The 17890-nt window shown below is 43.5% G+C and overlaps 1 protein-coding gene across 1 annotated transcript in view; it reads left to right on the top strand.

The window, feature by feature from the left end:
* Window positions 1–2331: 2331 nt before the first annotated feature.
* UBE2G1 (ubiquitin conjugating enzyme E2 G1) overlaps window positions 2332–17890 on the top strand; it is a 65836-nt gene continuing 50277 nt past the window's right edge. The window contains exon 1 of the mRNA XM_082246867.1: window positions 2332–2546. Within this exon, the coding sequence (XP_082102993.1) occupies window positions 2501–2546 (46 nt within the window). The 5' untranslated portion in view covers window positions 2332–2500. The remainder of the gene's footprint in view (window positions 2547–17890) is intronic.

Genomic DNA, 17890 nt, shown 5'->3' with positions numbered 1-17890 from the left:
CTGGACTTGCCCCCCATGTATACATTCTGGCATTGGGTGGTGATGGATATTTATACGCTGGGAGAACCAATAACAGGTGTAGACCCTTTAATCATGCTCGTAGTCATATGTGATAACATCAACACAGCCCAATTTAAGAGGCTGTTTGTTTTTTATGCTGCCTTTTACACTAGATAGGCAATAATCCTGAGATGGAAACTACTTGATCTCCCTATGCTTCAACTATTGAGATCTGTTATTAAAGTAGTTCTAAAGCCTAAAGGTTTTTTACCGTATGCATTCTATGTCTACAGGTAAGCCTTATTATAGGCTTACCTGTCGGTAACAATCACAAAGCGGACTTTACCATCGCTTTAATTGGCTCCTGTCTAAATTGACCCTAGTATGTGCATGTTTGATGAATGTGAGTTAGGTACCTTAGATCAAAAGCTCCTTGAGGGCAGGACTGATGTGAATGTATAATAAATACATAAAGTGCTGTGTACATTGATAAGTACCTGTAAAAAAAAAATAAATAATAAAAACTTTACCAGGTATTAAAAATAAATAATGCAGGAGTAGGGGAGCCACAATTTTAAAGGAGTATGGCCAGGGGCATGCCACCAGTGAGAGTGAATTGGGATGACCCCCTCAGGTTGCACTTGGTGGGGGACAGCACTAGGGCTGGAATGTCTGAATTGGACACTCCGTCCTCACTGCAGTTTGGTATACATAGGGCAGCATTACTGATCTGGTTGCTAGCCACCTGCACCATAACAACCAATGACGCTGTACAGACCAGCTGCCCATGTCCTGGTGACCAATGATGCATGATGATGATCACTGGCAGCTTGGCTGCTGGGCATTGGTTTCTGTGTCTGCATCCAAACAACTGAAGTGGGAGGCACAAAAGTTGGGTGTGGTATGTGGAGTTTTGCCACCTGCTCCATAACAACCAATGGCACTATACAGGGCAGCTGTCTGTATCCTAGCAACCAATAATGTATAGTGTCATTGGTTGCTAGGACACTGGCAGCTGGGCTGCAGGGCATTGGTTGCTGTGTCTGCATCCAAACAACTGAAGTGGGAGGCACAAAAGTTGGGTGTGGTATGTGGAGTTTTGCCACCTGCTCCATAACAACCAATGGCACTATACAGGGCAGCTGCCTGTATCCTAGCAACCAATAATGTATAGTGTCATTGGTTGCTAGGACACTGGCAGCTGGACTGCAGGGCATTGGTTGCTGTGTCTGCATCCAAACAACTGAAGTGGGATGCACAAAAATTGGGTGTGGCATGTGGAGTTTTGCCACCTGCTCCATAACAACCAATGGTGCTATATAGGGCAGCTGCCTGCATCCTAGCAACCAATAATGTATAGTGTCATTGGTTGCTAGGACACTGGCAGCTGGGCTGCAGGGCATTGGTTGCTGTGTCTGCATCCAAACAACTGATGTGGGAAGCACAAAAATTGGGTGTGGCATGTGGAGTTTTGCCACCTGCTCCATAACAACCAATAGCACGCTACAGGGCAGCTGCCTGTATCCTAGCAACCAATATTGTATAGTGTCATTGGTTGCTAGGAAACTGGCAGCTGGTCCGCACGGCATTGGTCGATGTGTCTGCATCCTAGCAACTGAAGTGGGAGGCACAAAAACTTGGTGTAGCATATGGAGTGTTGCCACCTGCCCTATAACAACCAATGGCACTATACAGGGCACCGGTCTGCATCCTAGCAACCGATAATGTATAGTGTAATCGGTTGCTAGGACACTAGTCTCCAGGCCACAACATCATTGGTTGCTGATCAAAGCATTGGGGGGGGGGGCACAAAAAAGGTGTGTGTGGGCTTTAGAAAGCAGTATAGCATTGGTTTTTGGAGTGGTGGTTTGTGGACAATATATATTGGTTCTTAACCTATGACCCTCCACTTGTTTCAGAACTACAATTCCCATCATGCCTCTACCTTTGGGAGTCATGCTTGTAACTGTCAGCCTTGCAATGCCTCATGGAACTTGTAGTTCTGCAACAGCTGGAGGGCCACAGGTTGAGCGCCCAATTAAACGGAGTGTGCCTAGCCGTGGCACTTGATGTCAGGGTTTTGGTGGCACAAGCCCGGTGTAGATATACTGCACCCCTGATAACGTGTGTATTGATCCCTCCAATCACAGTCTCCTCACTGCTACATAGCAGAAAGCCCCCACCAGCACTATACAGCCCTGACACGAGCGGTGCCCACGTTCCCCTGACCTTCCTAAAATGTCTACCGTAATCCGACCTCCCAAAGATGGCGCCACGTGATCTCCTTCCCCCCATCGCCCGGTGTATAGGTCACGGTGTGGGGGAAGGGCTACATCCGCGCATGCGCGATTGGAGCTCGGAGCGCAGAGTGAGAGGGACAGAGTGAGTGAAGAGCCGGGGAGGGGGAAAGAGGTGACGGCTCGGACCAGCTGCCTGCTCCCTCCTCTTCTGGGTCGTCCGTTAGTGTTGTCAGACAGTACTGATCACGTCGGTACACAGCATGACGGAGCCGCAGTCGGCGCTCCTGCTGCGGAGGCAGCTAGCAGGTAATGTGCCCCCTCCTTTTCTTCCTTTCTCCCCGGGTAACAAGGGAAGATAAATAGGAGGGTGAAGAGCAGAGCCGCTCATAAAGAGGACAGCGCCGGCGTGTGTGAGGAGAGCTCGGGGCAGACGGCTGTGTTGTATAGAGACAGGGAGGGAGGGAGGAGGAGGGGGGCTGTTGTTAGAGGCAGCTGCCGGGAGTGCGTGAGGGAGCAGCAGGAAGGGCTGACAGGCTCCGGGGGGGAGGTGTAGGTGGTCACAGGGTCACCCGAGGAGGGAGGGGGGATTCCGGACGCGGAAAATACGCAGTCGTCACTCGGGGAATCCCCTTTGTAATGTACTCTGGTCTATAGGACCGGCCCGTCTGTGGGCGCTTCTTTGTGTTCCTCCCCACACAGTCTTGTCAGGACAGAGAGAGGAGCGCACCCCAGGGACAGCTCATGGGGAAACTTTGTGTCTGGGCTGGTGTGTTCTGTTCATACTGCCTCCCCCAGCTTTGTGTGTCAGCCCTCGGCTTCTGCTGCTGTGGCCCGGGGCTCTGACTATTGCCAGGCAGTTACACACACAGCCCCGGCCACCGCTCTGCGCCTGCGCATTGACCCCTCACACCGGGGCCTCACTCTACACTCACATGTGCGAGGAGTTAAAGAGACACGAGCCTGTCACTTCTCTGGGGGAAGGGCATTTCTCTCCTGTCTGCTAACATTGACTGCAAACGTGTGTGTGTGTGTGTATGTGTATGTATATGTGTGTGTGTGTATATATATATATATATATATATATATATATATATATATATATATATATATATATATATATATATATATATATATATATATATATATAATTTTTTTTTTTTATTATTATACAGGATTTATATAGTACAAACCGTTTACGCAACGCTTTACAACTACAATACACTTTAATACAGCAGGAATCAGAGCTTACAATCTGTGTGTGTGTGTGTGTATATATATATATATATATATATATACACACACACACACACACACACACACACACACACACACACACACACACACACAGTGTGTTTATAATGTTTCCCCTGCGCTGTCACACCTTGAATAACAATTGCGTGGCTATGCAACACTATACCCCCGACTAAATTTTTATCATTTTGCTCACACATAGATTACTTTTGGTGGTATTTAGTAATCACTACTTTTTTTGTTTGTCGTCATTTATTGGAAAATGAAGAAATTACAATTTTTTTAATTATACTGTCACCTGCAATGATGTCAGCGTCATCATATAACTAGTGTGATGGTTACCAGGGTCACTGGTGACAGCATTAAAAAAAAAAAAAAAAAAATTCTAAATTTAAAACATTTTTTAATATATACTGTCACCTGCAATGATGACAACGTCATCATATAACTAGTGTGATGGTTATCAGGGTCACTGGTAACAGCATAAAATTTTTTAAAAAAATTCTAAATTTTTGTTTTTCACACACTGACCAGAGCACTATGTTACCATAGTAACATTGTACTGCTCTGGAAACGTGATCAGTATTTTTTTTCCTTTGCCTATAGCAATAAGAAAAGCATATTATTGAATTACATTCATTCATTCAGTCTGTTTTGTTGTGATTAGCTGTGATTGGTCAAAGCTAATCACATGGTACAGATGGGCTGTGATTGGCCTGTCTGTACCATGTGATTGAATTGACCAATCACAGCAGGCAGCACAAATGTATACCTTGGATGGCTTGAAAGGAAGCCATCCATTGTGTACAACTGTCAAATGTCTTGCTGGGATTTCTCTCAACGCGCACACAGTACTGGCGGCGAGCCGTTGCTCAGGTATGGACAAGAGCCGGTGACAGCCGCGCGATCGGCACATCATGACAGGACATCTAGGCAGGATAATGAAACTACCGCCTTGCTGTCATTTTGCAATAGGCTGGGCAGAAATTGATTAACCACTTGCCGACCATCTTGCGCAGAGTTACTGCGGCTTGCGGCTCGGCTGCATTTAATCATGTAGATCTACGTGATTATGTGCACGCAGTTTCGGTGGGGTGCGCGCTGCCGGAGCCACACTGCCGCTGTGATTAGACACAGCGGGAGGCAGACTGCAGGAGGAGCGGGCTCAATCGTCGCCGGCCTCCTGCGATCTTCAGCAAAACTGACAGGAGAGCCATCTGGAATGTAAACAATGCAAGACGGCTCTCCTATCAGAGAGGCAGGAAAAGATTGTGTGATTCAGCTTAGCTGAATCACAGATCTCTCTCTGCCTCTGTTCAATCCACCCTCCCCCACAGTTAGAAAGCACATATAGGGAACACATTTAACCCCTTGATCATCCCCAGTGTTAACCCCCTCCCTGCCAGTGTCATTTATACAGTAACAGTGCATATTATTTAGCACTGATCACTGTGTTGGTGTCACTGGTCCACAAAAAGTGTCACTTATTGTCAATTTGTCTGCCGCAATGTCACAGTCCGATAAAAATTGCTGATCGCCGCCATTACTAATAAAAAAAAAAAAAAGTCCAAAAATCTATCCCATAGTTTGTAAACGCTATAACTTTTGCGCAAACCAATAATTATAGGCTTTTTTTTTTTTTTTACCAAAAATATGTAGCAGAATACAGATTGGCCTAAACTGATTATAAAAAAAAAAAAAAATAGATTTTTTTTTTTATTGGGAATGTTTTATAGCAGAAAGTAGAGATATTGGTGTGTTTTCAAAATTGATGCTCCTTTTTTTTTTTTTTTTTGTGTATAGTGCAAAAGCAAAAACCCGCAGAGGGGATCAAATACCACCAAAATAAATCTCTATTTGTGGGGAGAAAAGGACATCAATTGTATTTGGGTACGGCGTCGCACAACCACGCAATTGTCAGTTAAAGCAACACAGTGCCAAATCGCAAAAAATGGCCAGGTCATTAAGGGGGGGGGGGGTAAAACCTTTTGTGACTGAAGTGGTTAAATTATGAAATAATTTGTAATTTCTGATTCAATAGAATTTTCATAGACCTATTCAGAACACTTCAGTTGAGCTTTGTCGATCCGCACAGATCGGTGCCTTGGCTCACCCACAACCATTTTCTATGTACCCCCTTGGGGTCAGTGCAGTGCTTTGCGTAAAAATACAGACCTGCTACATTTTTATACAACTCATTGCACCTTGATATTGCACTGCATCATGGCTTATTTATGTTGCACAGATTTAATGAAATGCCATTTTGTGATCTTTCAATAAAGTAAACCGTGCCTGGTGTTGTAATAACACAAGGCACTGGCCCTCGCTGCTTCTACACAATGGATACTGATCCACACACATTTTAACAAGCAGCCTAGTGTGAACAACCCCCATAACAGTGCATCAGCAGCAATTAGATTAAAAGCAGAACTTTTAACCATAACTTCATAAAAAATAATGTTCTTTAGCAAGGAACATACATTCCACAATAATAATTATGCTACCAAGATTAGTGTGTGCTGTAAATTGCCTTCAACATTATTCCTGTTTCTTCTTGCTTGAGGCTGCCATTTTGCTGAAGCCCAGAGCCCCTGAACAGAAGTAAAATTTTAGCCGATCAGCCTCTACATTTTAGGCACAGTGTTGAACAACTGAGCATGTGCAGAGCAAAGTGAGACAGTGTATTACTGGATTTTAAACAGTATAGATATCTATTTATGTTTCAAATGTTTTGCTATACCTAATAAAGGGGCCAGCCTGAAGTGATCTAGCAGGATTTGAGGAGCTCCAGTTCTTTTTGTATTAAAAGTCAGCAGCTACAAAGACTAGCTGCTAACGTTTGGTAAATACACACACTTGCATGTCCCAGGATCAAGTGATGTGGTCATCCAAGCAATCGCTTCTCTCGCTCTCTTCTCCCCGGCGCCTGCATTTCAACTGTGGGCACCCGGCTGTGACAGCTTGTGGCTTCACAGCTTGGTGCGCACTGCGCTTGCGTGAGTTGCTCTGTGCCTGCTAATTTGTCCCTTCAGTGTTCTGGGACCTGTGACATGTCCCAGAAAACTGTAGAGAGGGAGGGGGGGGAAAGGAGAACTGTAACTGTCAAAACTAGGTACCCGCGCCCTCCCAAAAAAAAATTACATGCCAAATGTTGCAGGATGCGGGGAAAAGTGCTTTAACCGCTTGCCAACCACCGCAAGTAAATTTACTGCGGTGGTCAGCCCCGGCCAGGCAGAGTGATGTTAATTAACGTCACTAGCCTGGGAGGGTCTGAGGAGCGAGCGCGTCTGACTGGCGGACCCGATGTCCGCCGTTCACTCGGCGATCGTCGGGGGAGAGGGAGAAAGTCAGGCGGCTTGTGTAAACCGTTGATCAGTGTCCTTACAGCTCAAGCCACAGCCAATCACAGTAGAAAGCACGCCCATAGGGACACACACAGCCCCTCCCTCCCAAATAAAGTTAACCCCTTCACTACCAGTGTATTTTTACAGTAACAGTGCATATGTATAGCACTGATTACTGTAGAAATGTCACTGGTAACCCCAAAAGTGTCAAAAACGTCAGTCAAGGGTCCGATCTGTCCGCCACAATGTCGCAGTACCGCAAAAAAAAATCGCAGATCGCCGCCATTACGCGTTAAAAAAAAAAAAAAAACAACAAAAATGACAAAAATCTTTCCCTTTGTTAGTAAACGCGATAACTTTTGCGCAAACCAATAAAAATACGCTTTTTGCGTTTTTTTTTTTTTTTTTATACCAAACATAGGTAGGATAAAACAAATTGGCCGAAAATGTTAAAAAATTTTGATTTTTACATTTTTTTGGGGGGGAATTTCATATAAAAAAAATGTGAAAAATATTGTTATTTTTGCAAAATTGACGCTCTTTTTTTGTTTATAGCGCAAAAAGTAAAAAGCGCACAGGTGATCAAATACCACCAAAAGAAAGCTCTGTTTGTGGGGAAAAAAAGGACGTCAAATTCGTTTAGGTACAGTGTCGCACGACCGCGCAATTGTCCGTTAAAGTCACGCAGTGCCGAATCGGAAAATACCCCCTGGTCGTTTAGCAGCCAAATCCTCCGGGGCTTAAGTGGTTAAGTGGAACTTCTACTTTTAGGTGGAGCTCTGCTTTTATTTTCTGACTAAAATTTCACAGTAAGAAACAGCGGGCAGGCTTTTATTGTATAAGAGGCGTGCGTTGTCTTTGGCAATAACCTTTTTTATTTATTAGAGGTACTTGTATAACAGGATCAATTTTTTGCAGTGACTTACATATATATTGTCCATTCATATCAGTCCCTGCCTTCAAGGAGTTTATAATCTTAGGTCCCTTACTCACATACTAGCACCATTTTAGACTAGAGCTAATTAACCTACCATCGTGTCTTTGGAGTGTGGGAGGAAACCCATACAGGCACAGGGAGAACATGAAATCTCCAGGCAGGTAGTGCTGTGGTTGGGATTCAAACTGACAACCCTAGTGCTGCTAGGTGGAAGTGCTAACCACTTAGCCCTGCCTGCTCAGGTTTTCCCCTAGCGCTGTTAACTGAGCTACACAGCTCTACTTACTGCGCCAGGCCCATCTGGGGGTGACTAGCTCCTGCACATGTTCCCAAATCCCGGTTTGGCCAATGAAAAATCATGAAGACTGGTTCTCAAAAGTAGATGCTGATGGACTGTTGGACAGGTGAATCAGTGGTCAGACATCCAAACAAAAACCTAGAAAGGAGGTATAATCTCCATAATACTTGTGTGCAACTAACAATACAATCCAAAGAAGAATGATTCCCTGATTCAAAATTTTTGTCCAAAACGTTAAACACTGGAGCTCAGGGAATGATTAGGAATTATTATAACAATCCAACAATTGGGTACCTCCAACCAAAAGTACTCGAAAGCACCAACTATAACCCTGAGAGGTCAATGTACTGTAGAAAGTAAGTAGCAAGAACTAGAAAAGAGAAGATCAGAAGCAGGCTAAGAACAGGAAAGACACCTGCCCCCCAAAGCCCAATATAAACATTAGGCTGTTAGTGAAATATGCATATATCTGGCCCATGGTTCAGGACACTCGCAATGTTTTAATGCACCATGATCCAGGTTTTTGTTTTGTTTTTTTTTTTTCTTACGCAAGAGACGCAAAGGGCCACTTCCACAATTTGGCAATAGTCATTTTAGCCCCTAATAAAATAAAAAAAGACATGACTCTTCGCAACTAAGCAAATATTCCATTCCAGAAGCTGCGGATCCTGCCAAATTTGGTAAATAACACCCTAGGAAGCACAATGGGGAGACATGGGGATACATTTTTGGCAGCCCCATCAGGACCAGATACCAGCGAGCAATAATCATTAAATTAGCTTCTGCTATGGCAACATTCAGGACACCAGAAAGGGATCATAAAAACATTTATGCCACACATCAAGATCTCTTTCCTCCGACAGATCCCTGTCCCAACCTTAACATACAAGAAATTTTGGAAGGAGTGCCCAGAAGTAACCTATAGATAAGAGATGCCTCCCCTCTGTCCTGCGTACACCATTTATTATACGGGGTAACCTTGTATTGTAGAACCAGGAACATTTTTTTTTATGGCAGAAATCCTCCAAAAGCTTATATGTATGTGTGTATAATTTTTTATTTTTTTCCCGTTTTTGGAGGAAAAAGTTCTAAGCAGTACTTCTATGATTTCTGTTATGTGCAGTAGTGAATGCCTGGCACTCCATTTAATCTCTGTATAGGTGGAGCGAAACACTGCATGATGCTGTGTCAGTATGGTCAATTTTAGCTAGTTCATCTCCGGATGATTTTACCGCCTTCATGACCAGGCCATTTTTTGCTATTTGGCACTGCACTACTTTAACTGGCTACGTTGTACCCAAACAATTTATATAATTTTTTTCACACAAATAAAGCTTTCTTTTTGTGGTATTTAATTGCCGTTTTTTTTTTTTTTTGCAATATAAATAAAACTTTGTCTTTTTTCAAAGGAGAGAACATTTTTACTTTCTGCTTTAAAACATATCCAGTAACATTAAAATAACAAAAAAAATCAAATTTTGGGCAAAAATTTTCTGCTATTTTTTTTTATAGAAAAACAAAACAAATAAGTCTATATTGATTGGTTTGCATGAAATTTAAAGTAGTTGCAAACTATGGTGTGCGTGTGTGTGTGTACATATACTGGAATGTGATTTTTTTTTTTTTTTATATTATTAAATATAATATACATACTAATGAGGGTGATCAATGACATATAATGGGACTGCAGTTTGCAAACTGACACGGGAGGGAACTGACTAAATGCCACTGACATAACTAGTGACATTAATACTGTGGCCAGTGATAATAAGAAACAATGACACTGGGAAGGTGTTAACATCTAGGGCGATCAAGGGCATGTGTAAAGTGTACTGCTTTGACTAACTGATCTTAAGGTTAACTTAAAGCCTTTGTTATCCTAGCAAAAAAAAAAGATAAATTGCTCGCACATGCCATGGGTATATATGGAATGACACCACAAAATACATTGTGCTGCTTCTCCTGAGTACAGGGATACCACGTGTGAGACTTTTTGGGAGCCTAGCTGTGTACGGGACCCCGAAAACCAATTACCACCTTCAGGTTTTCTAATGACGTAAATTGTGCATTTCACCTCCGCACTACCTGTCACAGTTTTTCAGAGGCCCTGAAATTTGAAGATAGCACAAAACCCCCCTAAATTACCCCATTTTGCAAAGTAGACACTCCAAGCTATTTGCTGAGAGGCATTTTGAGTGTTTTGCAGATCTCTCTTTTTTTTTTTTTTTTGCACAATTTACGCCATTAGAAAACCTGAAGGTGGTAATTGGTTTTCGGGGTCCCGTACACAGCTAGGCTCCTCAAAAGTCTCACACGTGGTATCCCTGTACTCAGGAAAAGCAGCAGAATGTATTTTGGGGTGTCATTTCACATATACCCATGGCATGTGTGAGCGATATATCATTTAGTGACTTTTTTTTTTTTTTTTTTACACAAATTGTCACCTTCCCGAAACTTAGGGCAAAATATAAAATACTCCATGGACTCAATATGCCTCTCAGGAAATAGCTTTGGGTGTCTATTCAAAAAGGGGTCATTTGGGGGGTGTTTGAACTGTCCTGGCATTTTATGCTTAATCTTAGCCACACATCACCCACTCTTCTAACCACTTGAAAACCAAGCCTTTTCTGTGACTTTTTGTTTACATGAAAAAAATTTTTTTACTAAAAAATTACTTTGAACCCCCAAACATATATTTTTTTTTAAAGCAGAGGCCGTACAGAACAAAATGGTGGATGTTGCAAATTTTTTTTGTCACACGGTATTTGCGCACAAATTTTCCAAACGCAATTTCTGCGAAAAAAAAAAATATATATATTTTTTAAATTTAATGCACAAATACACTATATAATTCCAAATTGTTTGGTACAATTTAAAAGATGATCTTATGCCGAGTACATGGATACCAAACATGGCATGCTTTAAAAATTGCGCATGCCTGTGCAGTGGCAACAAACTATGTAAATTTTTAAAAGCCTTTAAAAGTTACCACTTTAGATTTACAGAGGAGGTCTACCGCAAGAATTACTGCCCTCGACCTGGCGTTCGCGGCGATACCTCACATGCATGCTGCGATTGTGGTTTACATATGACACTAGACCAACGCTTTCGTGCACCTTTGCGTGCAAGCACGGAGGGACAGGGGGGCTTGATTTTATTTATTTTGCTTTTTTATGTTATTTTCACACCTTTCCTTTCCTTTCATTTTTTTTTTTTTTTTTTTTTTTTTTTTTTTTTTTAATCATTATCACAGTGAATTTAAATATCTTCTATGATCGCAATCTGTAGTGACAGATACAGGGTTTTTTTTTTTTTTTTAAATTGGGACTCTAGATCTCTCCTCTTACCTTAACACATCTGACCACACCAAGATTGACTTTCCCAATTTCCCAATGGCGCTGTTATTTCTGGCGAAACAGAAGTCATGAAATGCTCGTAGCTTCCGGTATCTGAGGCCATAGACATGATTTGAGCCATTCTCGTCTCCAATCAGCTCTATGGTTAGATAATTGAACCACCAGGGGCACTCTCCGGTTAACCAGTGGGACAGGAGAGCCCGAGAAAAACCACGGGAGGGGGGGGGAGTCCCCTCCCACTGCTTGTAAAAGCAGTCTAGCGGCCAATTATCCACTAGGATTGCTTTTACATGTAAGCCGACCGCTGGCTGTAAAAAAACTATGCCAAGATGATGCCTAAATCTGCAGGCATCATCCTGGTATAACCACTCAAAGTCCAGCAATGTACCAGTACATTGCTGGTCCTTGTTTGGCATATAGTGTAGGTTTTTGTTTTTTTTTTTTTTCATGCAGCCTGTGGGCTGAACGGAAAAAAGAGAACCTGACAGAAATCTCTGCAAGAAAATTGTGTAGTATACACACCATTAACCATCCAAACCCACTTCTTAATGGCTGGTATACATGTCAAAATTCCATGTATACCTAATGGTATTTTAACTGCAGTGGTGAAATCGCCTACCACAGCGCTACCATCAGATGTATCCATATATGCTGAGCGCAAACGCTGTTTGTGTCAGAATATATAAAATCAGTGTGGCAGCCAATGAGTGTACCTGCAAGTAGAGCTGCACGATTCTGGCCAAAATGAGAATCACGATTTTTTAGCTTGGAATAAAGATCACGATTCTCTGTGTAACAAAAAAAAATTGGGATAACTTTACTGTTACGTTTTTTTTTTTTATTCATTAAAGTTTATTAATTGCGTTTGAAAGACTGCTGCGCAAATACAGTGTGACATAAAATATTACAACAATCGCCATTTTATTCTGTAGGGTCTCTGCTAAAAAAATATATAAAATGTTTGGGGGTTCTAAGTACTTTTCTAGCAAAAAAAAATGATTTTAAACTTGCAAGCAACAAGTGTCATTAAAAGGTCTAGTCTTTAAGAGGTTAAACTTCCTTTCTCCCTGGCAGAGGGAAGGAAAAGATACAATGTAATCATTTTGTTTATAGTTACTGGGAGACTTAATGCTGATAGGCGTTTGCGGGGAGGAAAGATACAATGTAATCATTTTGTTTATAGTTACTGGGAGTTTTCCACAGCTGTTTTCTCTGCTCCCTCAGCTATGCAAAGAATCGAGAATATGTCAGGTCTAGATCGTCAGGGGGGGTGAATCGAGATCGCGATTTTCATACGATTAATCGTGCAGCTCTACCTGCAAGGCAAACAGATTAACAATAGAATGAAAAACAAAAAGTAAAAGTACAGTAGGAAGAGTAGAAGAACAGAAAAATAACTCAAACAACAACTGTTTTTGGCTTTTTTATTTTATATATTTTTTTTTTTTACACTTTTTTTTTCTTCAACTTGAACTTTCCAGGTTAGGGTCTCTCAAAATGTCGATAGCTTATCGAACATCTTTCGAGCTATCGAACATCTTTCGAGACTCTGTGTTAGTGTGCCCTACACTGTCGTGCTGTACCCTATGCTAATACTCCACTAGTGTGTGGTAGCGACAGAAACAGTCCCTGATGCAGAGACAAGGTTGGTCAGGACATTCGGGACAATAAAAACGGGTGTCACACCTAAATCCGCGCCTGTTACAGACATGACACCTTCTTTGGTGGTTTCTTCTTGTAGGGGTACGTGGGAGGACTTGTGGTAAGTGCCTCTCATGCAGCCGGCTCACTGCATCTGGAAGGGGAAGTTGGGCAGGAGCACCTCCTGGATACAGGTAGGCTCCGATGATCTCTTCCTGGAGTTCTCGGAAGGATCCAGTTCGTCCTGACGCTCTGTATAGTACAAAGGCGTTCAGCATAGCCAATTGGAATTAATAAACAGACACTTTTTTTTGTACCAGCGTCTGACTTTATGGGCAACTAAGTACGGAGCCAAAAACTGGTCGTTAAGGTCCACCCCTCCCATATTAAGGTTGTGGTCATGGACACAGGGATTTCTCCATAACACCAGTTGCCGTAGTAATTTCGACTGTCGTGTCTGTGTGAAGGGAGGACAGAACGAAAACATTCTGTGTTTCTCTCCACTTCACTGCAAGCAATTTGTCTGGTTTTCAAGCAGGCTCTCTCCCCTTACTAAGATGGCAATCTACAAGCCGTTGGGGGAAGCCCCGGCGATTAGGTCACACGGTGCCCATGCGCCAATTTGAAATTCAAGCAGGTGACTAAATAGTGGCACGCTTGAATAAAAATTGTCCACGTACAAATGGTACCCCTTTCTGGATAAGGGTGACACCAAGTCCCAAACTATCTTGCCGCTGCTCCCTATGTAGTCTGGGGGGCTCCACAGTGCTATCTTTTCCCTTTATAAACCCGGAAACAACTGTATAGCCTGTGGCCCTGTCACACAGCATATACAGCTTGACCCTGTATCTGGCACGCTTGCTGGGGAGATTCTGTTTCATAGCAAAGCGGCCAGTAAACTTAATCAGGGACTCATCAACGCAGACAACTTGTTGGGGGGTGAACAAGGCTGCAAACCGTTGATTGAAGTGGTTTACGAGGGGCCGAATTTTGTGGAGCTGGTCATAATTAGGGTCTCCCCGAGGATGACAGATTTCATTGTCATTGAAATGCATAAACCGCAGAATTTGCTCGTATCTCGCCCTGGACATGGAGACAGAGTACACGTGCATATGGTGAATTGGGCTAGTGGACCAATATAACCACAACTCACTCTTTTTGGTTATGCCCATGTTGAGGGAAAGGCCCAGAAAAGTTTTAAACTCTGAAACCGTTATAGGTTTCCAGCCGAATTGTCTGGCAAGGGGCGAATTTGGGTTGGCGGCGATGAATTGACCAGCGTATAAATTTGATTGGTCCACGATAGATCTGAAAAGATCTTCCATGAAAAACAGCTCATAAAAATTCAGGGGAGTAAAATTTGGCTGTTTCCACGTGGAATCCAGGTTGGGCAGTGAATGGGGGAAGTACCTGTAGTATCAGTGGGCTGCCAATTAGAATATGCCAGCGCATCAGGGAGGACACTATGGGCTCTACGGGCCTGTCTTCAAATACGCAGTGGCTGCGGGCCACTACTTGTGCTAGCCACTGCACAAGCTTCAACTGCACTTTTGGGACTTGCCATATCACCAAGTGATACTGCAGTGCTGGTTGTTCTAGGTCCGGGTGTACTAGGCCGCTGGTGCTTGCCAGATCACCAGAAGGCTGAGCGGCACTAGTACCGACACTCTGCTCCATGCGAGCACGATGCGATCTCTGCATTTCAGCAACTCCAGAATGGGGTTGGGTACGCCTGGTTCTAACAGGGACCCATCCGTCGTCGGAGCTATCTGTCAGGGTGCCACTGCTCTCTTCAGGTTCGTATACTGACCCTGATTCTGCCAGTGAGGCTTCCCCATCGCTCTCATCTGACATGGTCAGTATACTGTAGGCCTCTGCACTACTGTACCACCGTCTGGTCATTTTAGCAACTAAATTTACAGATACAGTAGTGTGACTCACAGGTAAAAAAAAGCACCTGGTTGTCAAGGACTATTTGAACCGCTACCAAAAAAAAACTGCTAATGCTAGCAGGGTTCAGGCCTGACTCTGCTAACACAGCGGTTTTGTGTGTTTTGTGTTACTGCACTTGGTGGGCTGGGCTGGGCGGAGCTGAGGGGTTAAACGCAGGTGCTGGCAGTAATCAGTGCTAATCGTGCAAACACCGTGTTTTGGGAACCCTAAACTATGGGGACGCTAGTGTAGTTCTGATCAGATATTGATCTGTTCAAACACTATACTAGTAATGGAGGTGTGTGTGTGTGTGTGTGTGTGTGTGTGTGTGTGTGTGTGTGTGTGTGTATGTGATAATCAAGGGGTTAACTAATATTTCTAACTATGCGCCGGGGATCTGCGCTGTCCTAGACTGACACTAACTATTGTCACCTGTGACACTAACAATAGTGATCAGAAAAAAAAACTGTACACTATAAAAGTGACACTGTCACAGGGCAATGAAGGGGTTAACTGGGGGTGATCAGGGGGTTAAATCTTTATTGGGGGGGACCCTAAACCTACTTGGTAGAGAAACTAATTTGCTAGTGCTAACTGAAATCACAATCTCACTAATACAAAAATACAGTAAGCCACTATAATACCTGTATATTGGGGGGGGGGGAGGGGTTAACGGGGGGGGGGGGGTGATTGGGGGTAAAGTGTGCCTAGCTAGGTGTGTGCTATGTGCAGTACTCAGTTTTAACCCTCTCTCTTCTCTCGATGAATCCAAAAAGGATTTTGGGAGGAAAGAGCGGGGCTTTTCTGTGCCTGTGTTTACATTACACAGGCACAGACAGTATCTGATTGGGCAGGACCGATCATAGGTCCAGGCCAAAAATCATTGGCCTGGACCTGATGACTGATCGGTACTGAACCCAATCAGATTATCAGCGGGGCCGGGGGCACACGGGAGCGCGTCCCACAGCCCCGGGAGCGAGCGCCTTACATGTATGACGCTTTGCCTATACGAGCCTGACTGTGGTGGGCGGCCGGCAAGTGGTTAATATAGGCAAGCGCTGGGGGTTGCCAATGATCACAGGGGCTTAACATTTTTTAACTGAAAATTGCATGGTCGCACAGCACTGTGGTCAAATGAAAATTCCCCCCCTGCTAAAAAACACAACCAACAAAAATAAATAATCGAATTTCTTCATACATTTAGAGCCGGTTCACACTACCGCTACCAGAAAGTCGCCCCATGAAGGAGCGACTTTGTGGCGAGACTTGTATGATAGGCGACTTTGTCTGTGGGGAATGCCTGGCTAATCTTTTTCTTCTTCCTGGAAAGTCTGATCTCAGTCGCTTGAAAATAGATAAGGATCCGACTTAGAGGCAACTCCAATTGAAATCCATGTGCACAAGTCGGATAGAGGTCGCCTTGAAGTAGTACAGGAACCTTTTCTGAAGTCGGAGCGACTTCAGTAGTGCATATTGAGACGGCTCTCATTCCTTTACATTGAATTTGATGACAAGAGACTTGGGGCGACTTGAGGGCACACAAGTCGTGTCCCAAGTCGGAGTAGTGTGAACCGGCTCTTACTGTTGGGCCAACATGTATTCTGCTGCTACATTTTGTAAGAAAAATATATCCAATTCTCATTAAGCGTATATTGGTTTACGCAAATGTTTGTGCCTATAAACTAGGGTATTTTTATGGACTTTTTTTTTTATAATGGCAATGATCAACGACTTATAGTGGGATTGTGATATTGCGGCGGACATTCTGACACTAATACATTGATCGGTGCCAAAAATATGCACTGTCGCTGTACCAATGACACTGGCTGGAAAGGGGTTAGCATCTAGAGTGATCAAGAGGTTAACAGTGTGCTGCTTTTACTAGAAGAAGTAATAGATTCTAGTCCCTGCTTTGCAGGAACACAATCTGTTCTTTCCCCCTTGTCAGAACTGAGATATGCCTTGTTTACGTAGGTATATCTCAGTTCTCTGTGTATTGCTGACTCTCGGTAGGTGCTGGAGGACATCGAGTGTCCGGCACCCACAAATCCGCTTCTGCTGTGAAATGGCGCAGCAGCAGAAGCTCGTCCGCGGTGAGCGTGTGTCCCCTGCAGGCGACCAGAATCGTGTGTGTGTGTGTGTATGTATATCTCTCTGTGTTATCTGGCGCACAGCTGTCGCCCCATAGCAGTAAAACTGCTATGGGGCAAACGGCAAGCAGTTAAAGACCCTGCAAGTACAAAAAAATATATTAAAGTGGTAGTAAGCAATGGCCTTTTTACTTAAAAATCAAAAACCTCTGCGAGACAATGGCATAATGTGCTGGTATACATCGCATACATACTGAAGGGATGGTGTGGGTATCTCACCGGCTGCATGTCGTCTTAGTATCTTCAAAACCATGCAAAAAAAAAAAGACTTCCACTTTAAAGTTCCTGTTGTGGTCCGACAACACACAGCTTTTTGAAGATTGGAATTACAAGGAATGGTGTCAGCTTTCCTCAGATGTGCTCCCTTGTGTCGATATCCTAAAGCCATGAGTCTGCTTGCTGGGCCCAACAAAAAAATGTTTATTGGCACTATAGCAGTGGTGGGCAACTTGAAAATTTATTAAGGGCCTCGAGTAGAGCCCCCAACATTTCAGAGAGCCTACCACAATGCCCAAAAGTTTTGGTCCTGTATTTTTACACACAAAGAGAAAGTGACTGTAAAAATAAGACCTTATATTGGTGACAGTATTAGGAACACCCAGCATTGATCCCACTGACTACAATAATAACCACCCAACATTGGTGCCACTGACCACATTAATACCCCCCAGCATTGGTTCCTCTAACTACAACAATCCCTCCCAGCTTTGGTGCCACTGACTGCAGTAATAACCCAATAAC

This window comes from Pelophylax lessonae (assembly GCF_965119305.1).
Source record: "Pelophylax lessonae genome assembly, chromosome: 2".
In the NCBI taxonomy this organism is placed as follows: Eukaryota; Metazoa; Chordata; class Amphibia; order Anura; family Ranidae; genus Pelophylax; species Pelophylax lessonae.
The sequence above is the reverse complement of the archived record's forward strand: the minus strand, read 5'-3'. Positions and strand labels throughout refer to the sequence as shown.